This window comes from Thamnophis elegans, chromosome 8, assembly GCF_009769535.1.
Source record: "Thamnophis elegans isolate rThaEle1 chromosome 8, rThaEle1.pri, whole genome shotgun sequence".
Classification (NCBI taxonomy): domain Eukaryota; kingdom Metazoa; phylum Chordata; class Lepidosauria; order Squamata; family Colubridae; genus Thamnophis; species Thamnophis elegans.
In genome coordinates, this window is record NC_045548.1 from 13667604 (window position 1) to 13677571 (window position 9968).

The 9968-nt window shown below is 36.6% G+C and overlaps 1 protein-coding gene across 3 annotated transcripts in view; it reads right to left on the bottom strand.

Moving 5' to 3' along the window:
* The window catches only part of GPLD1 (glycosylphosphatidylinositol specific phospholipase D1), a 38744-nt gene that overhangs the window by 25204 nt on the left and 3572 nt on the right, over positions 1–9968 (bottom strand). Inside the window, exons 2-9 of one of the 3 annotated variants that reach the window (XM_032222569.1) lie at positions 8897–9060; positions 7607–7760; positions 6362–6417; positions 4312–4390; positions 3334–3431; positions 2189–2299; positions 1569–1617; positions 755–809 (exon numbers count right to left, since the gene is read on the bottom strand). In XM_032222569.1, coding sequence (XP_032078460.1) covers positions 755–809; positions 1569–1617; positions 2189–2299; positions 3334–3431; positions 4312–4390; positions 6362–6417; positions 7607–7700 — 542 coding nt within the window. In that variant the 5' untranslated portion in view covers positions 7701–7760; positions 8897–9060. Of the gene's footprint in view, positions 1–754; positions 810–1568; positions 1618–2188; positions 2300–3333; positions 3432–4297; positions 4391–6361; positions 6418–7606; positions 7761–8896; positions 9061–9968 lie in introns of all 3 variants that reach the window. The other 2 variants (XM_032222568.1, XM_032222570.1) reach the window with 2 other exon arrangements.

A 9968-nucleotide genomic window follows, 5' to 3' on the forward strand; every position in this document is an offset into this window, starting at 1 on the left:
GTAAGATTTCTCAGAAATATAAGTTTCATATGTTCTGTGAACCTGACCATGGTTAATAACCTAGTTGCCACGATTTGAACCAAATGGATCTTTGTAAAGGTAATCAGAGCAGAATGTAATCAAGGTATGGATACCATTACCAGAAATGAGGGTTGTATTAAGTGAACCCTGAATATTAGATTAGATTAGATTAGATTAGATTAGATTAGAAGGTTTATTTATATGCCGCCCTTTTCCCTGGGGGGACTCAGGGCGGCTCATAATCCAAAGGAAGGGGGGGAAAACAGACTTTTACATATAAGACAATACATGATTAAAACACAACATTCATACCATTCGGGCGGGTTACAATCTTTAGCCCCAGGCCTGACGGGATAGCCAGATTCTAAGGGCTGTGCGGAAGGTCTGGAGGGTGGTGAGGGTACGAATCTCCATGGGGAGATCGTTCCATTGGGTCGGAGCTACCACCGAGAAGGCTCTCCTCCTTAGATGCTAATATGATCCATCTAGCATTATATAAGGCTGTAGACTATGTTCTACTAAACTGAACAAGTTACCCTTGATCTCCTTCATCCAATACAATTTTAGACCCTAGTTCACAATGGTTCTTGAGCACCTGACTGGCTGAGAAGAAAAAATAATAGACTTCAGTAACCGTTTCTCATTGTCTCTCTGCAATTTGCAACGCTATATGAGTGCATGTATCAATGTCCATATGCATCAAACACCAACAATTGCATTTGTGGGCTCTTACCAGCTTGCTTTCAAATAATCAAAATCGAGTTCATATTGGCTTAACACATCTCCCCCTAAAATCAGAATGAAATGAGTGTATGTCATCAATTTATTGAACAAAAACAAAATATTTCATTTTGAAACTTTATGAATATAATCCCTTATATATCATATGATTTAACCTAACACAATCTTCAAAAGACAACCATTCATATCTGAATGCAGCCCAGGTATGACATATTGTAAGCATTGCAGTAATATTGGATATGTCACCTGGGCTTTTCATATAAGATTGACAGCCCTTCTATGCGGGTTGGCGTTTTCTCTCTCTCTTATAGATAGCAACACATGTTTTATAGCCATAATGGAACAGTATCAAAGGAATTGGAATGCCAATGATACTCTTTGAAATGTCAGCCCTTGTGCAACAAGGATCAAATGGCTCGTGAAACTCAAAATAAGTTTCAGAAAAACCTTATGATACATCATGGGAATCTACAATTTTAGAAAATCTCACAAAGACCTATGAATAAAGTTCCATCTTAATGTAAAGTGGAATCTATAATTTATAGTTCCCTTAGAATATATCCAATGGGAATCTGTCAGGGATAGAAAACAGCAGCTGATATATATTGAATACCAATTTGTTCTAGGGACAGGGAAAACCAAAATGGAGAAGATCTATGGTATATGGGTACCGTAAGAACACTCACATACATAAACATAAACTTTTCAAAAACAATTATAGAATGCCATCTCCGGAATCTAATAACCTTGAGACATTCAAAGGAATTTAGGGAGAGTTTTCTAGGATTTATAAGTACATAAATTACCAAAATCACCAGTAGAATGAGCTTGTGAATATGAGCCATGAAAATCAATCTAAATAAAAAAGGAACAATATTATTTATAATTCATTATCTCTTTAACAACTAAAGAAATGTTAAGTGCTTTTTAAAAAATTATTTCTTTTTGAAACTAGTCCAATTTGTAGAGATAAAACAGTCCCTTGTGGCTTTTTCCCTGCCTGTGTATATAGGAATTCCCTGCCAGTACTAATTTGTTATCAATTGATTGCAAAAATCCCTTCTGCTTCTTGTTTCTCTTCTACCTATTTTCAGAACTTGCCCAGGTGCTTTAATTCAGCCCCAACATATAAACAGCTTTGCAGTTAGCAGTTTTCATCCATAAAAAGCTAAAAAAGAAACCCAACAGGCAAATATTTTTGCTATAAGCTGTATAAATACTTTAAAGGAGCAACATATGGATATTCAATGATGTGGTTGAAATATTAGTCACTTTGTTGTGGTTTATAAAAGCTTTGCAGACTGTATGCATCTGGGTTATGTTTTAATATTCTATTGGCATTTGTGAGGATGAAACAAAATAATCAACAGAGTTGTAAACTAAGCACGTGGAAAAACCCTATGCCTAGAAAAAGAACACTACTTACAGCTGCCATGGCCCGTAGAAATCCTTGTTCAATCCCCAAGCTGTGCCAGCTTACATCTGCCACCATGTGAGAGGCAATCCCAAAGAGAAAAGCCACCAGTTTCTCTGTAGCCTATGTACCAATTATTTTTTTTTTAAAGGTAACTCAATAATAACATCATTAAAACCAAGTAGATAAAAGACAGACAATATGTGACTCCTGTGAGCCAATCTATTTGGTGATGAAAATTGATTGCAATTTTACAAACACAAATATGAATTAGGTAGCTTTAGTTTTAATATTTGAAATAGTCAGACTGCGTATAAAAGATGGTTCTAAAGACAAACATAAATGAGAGAAGGGAAAAGGTAGCAAATATGAGTCTATAGACTTATTTGATTTAGTAGATTTCCATCACCAAATTAGAGATGAATCAATCACTCTGGAGTGTACTAACAGTAATCATATCTTCTCAAGTAATCATTTCTTATAAAGATAGCCCTTTATTTCAGAAAGTTATCCTTCAGACATATTTTTCAAAAACTCACTTTCAGCCTTTATTTCATCCTTTTAACTTTTACTGTACAAATGCTACCACTTAGCACACAGCCTTTCCCGTTGTGAAAAATGTGGAAATGGAACTGTCTTTTAAAAAATAAATTTACATTTTATATTTTTTAATAACTAGATATTTTGGTAAGACTTTTCTTAGTTATGCTCTTGAACTTGCATCTGTAAAACAAAGTTATACATATAAACAATTAAAATGTTTTATTCTAACGAACCTCTTTTAGATTTCCTCCCTTTTGAGGTTTGTCTTTCATTTTTTCCAGAAAAATATAATCACTGTAATAATATATCAGACTAGTTGAGAATCAGCAGAAGACGACTATTCTTAGCAAAGACTATTTGTTCACCTTATTTGAATGATCCTTGAGTAGCTTATATTGACTGCTGCATTTTCAACTACATTTTTTTCCCAGCAAAGTAGTTTTTCCACCACAAGTCAGATGGAAGGAGAGCAGAACCTAAAGCTCTGTTTTTAGCTAATTAAAACAGCTGTCTAATTGATCACTGATTTTCTTACCTTCTATTTTTAGGTGTAAAGGTGAGTGAGAAATATAGTTTTTGATTCACAGGGAACAACAGACAGAAACTGTTATTACCTCTTCCCATGGCTGTGGATAGTTCTTTCTGATGTAATGGATACTTGTGTTGAGAAAAGGTGACCAATGAGTATCTTCAGAAACAGAATGGAACAACCCTGACAATTCAGAGGACAAAGTTGTTTTTTTAAAAAAAAACACACACACTCATATTTATTCTACATGTTGCATTTTAGTCATACAGAATGTTAACATTCAGTAACATTTTAATGGCAAAGTATTACATGAAAGTATTTTAATGTATACAGCAAAACATGTAATAAATCCCAATAATGTGAATAATAAAAATAGCAATAGCAATAACAGTTAGACTTATATACCGCTTCATAGGGCTTTCAGCCCTCTCTAAGCGTTTTACAGAGTCAGCATATCGCCCCCAACAATCCGGGTCCTCATTTCACCCACCTCGGAAGGATGGAAGGCTGAGTCGACCCTGAGCCAGTGAGATTAGAACCACTGAACTGCAGATAACAGTCAGCTGAAGTGGCCTGCAGTACTGCACCCTAACCACTGTGCCACCTCGGCTCTTCCAAGATCCCATGCCAAGTTCAAAAACATTCCCAGAAGAATGCAGTGAGAAGCACGTTCTACACTACATTGGTACACCCACAAAATCACAGAACTCAACCTTGATTTAAAATAGACTCTACTTTATCTGTTCACTGCGTGTGCCCTGATTTTAATATGATATGCACTAATAAAAGTTTCAAAAAACTGCAGTTTATTGTTAGATTTGAAGATGGGCTATTTAGAATGATTTACCCATATACTGTAAGCCAAAATCATAAAGTAAAATCATAGTTAATGAAGAAGAGGAATTAAGTCTAAAGAAGACAGGTTCTCCTACGTGATTGTAATGCATCAAGAACTTATTCGCACTTATTGATGTATTCCAGACAACTTCATTAATAAATGGACTGGCCTACTTTTGCAATAATGTGATCATATTAAAAAATAACTTGACCTAGGATCTCCTACCGTTTTGGCAGATGACAGGATAAAAAGCATCAGGATATACAGTTCCTGCTTGATATGCATCTTGGTGAGCTAGTATTAACTGCACGACATAAACAAACAAATAAGCATTAAACAGATATTATTATAATGCTTAAAATTCCATGTCTATTTTAACAAAATCAAAATCATTCCCCTGAAACATTACAGAAGGCATGAGAGAGATAAGTCACTCCACATGATTTGTCTTTAGTATCAAATTATTAGAAAGTTGTTCTAAATAGGCATCTGCCTTGGCTAATACTCTTTAGCAGAAATTTCTGCAGTAAGGTAACAATTCATCTTAAATCCAGATGTGCACTTTTTTTCAGTATAATGCCTTTTAACATGCTTACAGAAAATTTTGAGAGCTGTCCTCAAAATACCATCCAGACTCGGAAGTTGGTTCCCTAACTATCCCTCCTCATATTATTCAATAACAATATACTTTATAGATATTTGTCCTACATTTCCACACATTTAATCAGAAGCTTATTGAATCAATCAACTTTAAGGAAACTATTATGCTGGTCAGTGAAAGAGCTTCCTACATATCAGTGGTGGGTTTCAAACAATTTTCGAACCAACTCTGTGGGTGTAGCCTCCTTTGTGGGAGTGGCTTTCCGGCCATGTGACCTGGTGGGAATGGCTTGCCAGCCATGTGTTCTCTCTCTCTCTCTTTCCTTCCTTTTGTCTCTCTGTCCCTTTTTCCTTTTTTTCTTTCATCTCTCTCACACTTTTTCTTTTTTTATTTCTTTCTTTCTTCCTTTCTTTCTCTTTCTCTCTCTGTGTGAGTCTGTCTGTCTATGCGTGAGTGAGTGAGTGAGTGTGTGTGTGTGTGTGTGTGTGTGTGTGTGTGTGTGTGTGTGAGTTGTGGGTTTCAAAAATTTTTGAAATCTCTTCTGAAGGTGTGGCCTGCTTTCTGGGTCCACTGGTGGAACCTCTTCTAACCGGTTCAGTAGATTTGACGCACCGGTTCTACTGAACCGGTGCAAACTGATAGGAACCCACCTCTGCTACATATCTACAAATAGTTAATAGCCTACATATCTAGCTAAGTAAGATGAAAAAATAAAACACTGTACTCATTTTATTGAAATTATTATTTATTTTTCCTCCCACCCAACAAAGTGACTACAATTAAAAACTATCCCATATTTATGTATGGTGTTTTCTTGGCTGATTCAAGCCAATGGGGTTGGCGTGCTTCAGTTCTTTCAATTGAATAGCCTCAGGCTTTGAGACCCAGACTTTCTCCATCACAGTCTCTGTCCACTGAAATAAAGTTCAGCCTGAAATCTGATTGGCTCTAACTCTGATAACATTTTAGACAGTCTTGAAAACCTGGCTTTTCTTCCAGATCTTGGATTAGGATGGCTGGAGCCCCTTTTGAATTCCATCTTGGCTACCTTCAGTATCTTGTTCTTCATCTGCTTTTCTAGCTGGTTTTTCCTAATTGTTTTTGGATTGTAGTCTATTTTGTTTGTTATGCAGGTAGTCCCCGACTTACAACCATTCATTTACTGATCGTTCAAAGTTACAACGGTATGGAAAGAAGTGAGTTATGACCATTTTTCACACTTACGACTGTTTTGGCATCCACATGGTCATGTGATGAAAATTCATACGCTTGGCAACTGATTCACATTTGTGGTGATTGCAGGGTTCTGAGATCATGGGATCATCTTCAGACAAAGCAAAGTCACTGGGGAAGCCAGAGGCACTTAATAACTGAATTACCACTGCAGTGATTCACTTAACAACTATGGCAAGTAAGATGGAGCAAAATTCTCTTAACAACTGTCTCATTTAGCAACTGAAATTTTGAGCTCAATTGTGACCATAAGTTGAGGGCTACCTGTATTGTGTACCACCAGTAGACATTTGAAGTTGAGTGGAAATTTGACTTAACTTAACATAATTTAACTTAACTTAGCCTAACCTAACCTAATTTAATTTAATTTAATCTATAGCCCTATCTATAAGCCTGGCAGTATTATGGTATTGATTCATGTTACAATAATAAACCCTCTACCTTACGATAGTCAACTGGTCCATCTTGCTGGCTGAAAAATTCCAGCCCTCTATGAGCTGGAAAAAAAAAGATCATAATACATTTAGCGATATATATTTGTAATAGGATCGAGAAACTGTAGAGAAGAATCTGTTGCAACTTTTCAACCAATAAATATCCACAGTTTATATAGGTACTCATACATGCTTTCCAAAATGCTGGGCCTTTCCTCACAGTTCAGTGAAAATGTTATCTCTCTGTCCTTCAGCCAATACAAATTGTTTTCTTCTTTTAACCACCCTGTAATCCCTTGCATCAGGTTAGAGTTGGGGTGACTGAACGTAGCACAAGTATTTACTGGCTGGATGCCCTTCCTAATGCCTACACGGAGTTTGCAGCAGACAATTACTGCGCCCAGAGAGTAATATCTGCCTCTATTTAGGATTGAACTCACAGCCTCCTGATTGTCAAGCAAGAGCTCCTCGTCTAGGCCATCACACCACTCTCAGCCAACAAAAATTATACCAGTATAAAATGTTCTGTCCCCATTACAGATCCCCATGTGGCTTCCTGGTCCTCTGTTTTGGCTTGTTGTCAAATTGCATGTATCTTGATTTCATTGTATCTTGATTTCATGTGTGCAGGGCAGGTTAATCAAAACATTTACTATTGTTTCTGATTTTGCTGCTTTTTTCTCAATTACATCAACTATCAGGATTCTATCTGCCAATCATGAATACAGTCAGCTGTCAAAAATTCTCGAGGTGGATAGTCCAAGGCAGTGGCCTCTAAAATAGGAAAGGCTCTACTGTCAACCCAGATGATCATCCTGCTGGACAGGCTTCTTTGAATACTGTGTTTAGGCTAAGGCAGAACAGGCCCCTCTCAAATCATGGATTGACTGCTTTCAAGTGGGCCTGTTTTGACAGCTCTAAACTTAGGATCCAAATAACACTTCCCACCATCTGATCAAAAAATCTTGGTAAGGAAAAACCCCACCACTCACAGACATATTAGCTGACCAATGGCCTTGTTTTGACGATGGATATCCAAAGAATTGTGTCAAAAATAGTCAACCAAGCAGTTGAGCATAATGGCAGGCTAGCAGAGCAGAACTGTTTCTGCTTCTTCAATGCTTTTCCAAAGGATTCTAAATATGTAGTCAAACAGTACATGGTTTAATTTTTAGAACGTTATTTTCTCCAATTCTTTGTCTCCTATTCTACTATTATTTCAATTACTTAGCTACTCCTGCTAACAGCTTACCTATTTCAATATGTGTTGACAGACCACAGGGCATAATTCTTTCACAAAAATTGCAAAGTACAGCCAGAACCAACCAAATCCTTAAGGCTTCCATGCCACAGATAATCTCTTGTCTATGCCACAATTTTGAAGATGAGTTCAATAGGATCGCAACCTTTGAAATATGAAAGTAGAATACATTTCTAAATCAAGTAGGACAATGGTACTGATGCAAAGGCCTCATGCTTGAAATTCATTTCCCCATTTCTATAAACAAATAAATTATTTTATTTTACAAACAGAATTAGACCAAAAGAAACCTAAAATTCCTTACGCATTGGTAATGAGTCAAATCATGCCTAAAATTAAGGAGGTAAACTTTTATTAAAGAGAACACTTAGGCCAATCTAATTCTTGATTTTTTAGCCAATCGAGAGTTATCTCCAGATGGATAGCTCCTCTGCTTCAATTAAAAGTCATTGCTTAATGGAGTTTCTGTCATATAAAATAAAGACGCCAGGAACAAATATAACAGATTATAAATACAAGATCTTATCGGCCTTAAAATTAGTAGTTGTGTGTTTACATAATAAAATGTTCATCTGGCAGCCTCCCTTGCCAAATATGGTATCTGTACAAAAAAAAAAATATCACCAAACAATATCCATCTTTTTGAAAAAAGCAAAGTTGAAATGAGTCTATTTATCTTCCATTTTTCCACTAATGATGCAGTGCTTATTTTACTCACTATGAAATTAACTGCCTATGAACAAGAGGTGTGCAAGATAGCAGTTTATATACATATCTTGATTCATGGGTTTATAAAGAACTGCTAATGAAATTCTGAAATAAATGCAGCAATTCATATTAAACAGCAATCCTTTCAAAGTGCTAGAAAAGTTTGGAAAATACTGAAGGAGAGAATCTCAGCAAGTCCCTCACTTGGCCCTACCTTCACCTCCGCACCTTGGGTTTTCTCTGCTACGTGTGGGATGGAATTTGGACCCACAATACTATATACTTTTTATCCGCAGCTGCCTCTGCCCATTTATTTTGCCCATTTAAAATATGTCTACAACTTTCGTCATGTAATGCCAGAATTGTCGGTAACATAGTACATAAGCACAATAATTTATTTAAAGAACAAATAACGGTACAACAAGTATTCAATAGGCATGATTAAAAGCAGCAATAAACCTTTCAGCGACAAGTACAATGCTAAAGCCAGAGTAAGAGGCTATATAAATTGAAACGCCTGGATGTCAGATTCCTTTTAACGGGAGGTTGAAAAGATTATAAAGTAAGCATTACTTGCTGTATCCTTTGAGGAAGAAAATGTTCCCAAACTAAGGTTCTCCCAGAGTGAAGTTCTTTTCTTTAAAATAGCACTTCCTGCATGGGAGGGATTTGGAACAATGCCATTTTGGAAGGTCTTAAATCATGGCTTGGCATGACAAGTTGGTTCCAAAGTTGTTCTAAAGAGATAGAAATGAAAGGGGGGGAAAGCACCTTAAACTGAGTGAAAAGGCAAAATAAGGCAACAGTGCAGTTCTTCTCATTGGAATTCTTTTAATATTTGAATGAATTGTATTCAACATCCTGCACAGAATATCTAAGTCAACTTTGTGGCAATGATGAGAGCATGGATGACCAGAGCCAGATCATTTTTGTTGTGAAATAACTATGACTAATGTTATCCCTGCCACTAAGACCATTTGAAGCTTTGGTTTATTGGCTCTTATCCAGATCATTACCAAATCTAGATACCACTTCAATATCTGCAGGTAGTCTGTGCTGAACCAGAGAAATAGTGTTACATGCCAAGACCAAATGATTGATACAACAATTCCAAATTCTTGAAATGTCCCCATTCAGAAGCTTTGTTAAAGAGCATAAGAAATATAATAGACCCTGTCATACTGTTTCTTCCTCCCTGACCACTTAAGCTAATATGAATAATGGAAATACAACTGCTTCACCCATTCATCATTCCTCTTTGTAGATTCATATACCAATGTGCCCAAGGTTAATCCATCTTTTGCCCAATACATTTAATCATAAACTGGATTTGCACACCAGTGTCTTTTGGAGGGGGACCACTCAGCAGAGACAAGTTAAGTCAAGTCCCCTCCTCATTGTAGTGTCATGATTCAGTGTCATGATCCAATGTGGCAAATGAGTGGTCAGAAGGAAATGCTGGATCCAATTCTCCAATGGCAACAGAAAATGACAATTTATAGTGATGAAGATGTCAGCGTTCCAAATACCATGTAGAATTAAATCAGAGTCGAAGGCAAAACTATGATTAAAGTTCCAATTTAATAAAGCAGGCATGTTGGCACATAGCTGTGGGGATTCCAACTCTGGAAGTTAGAATCCCACC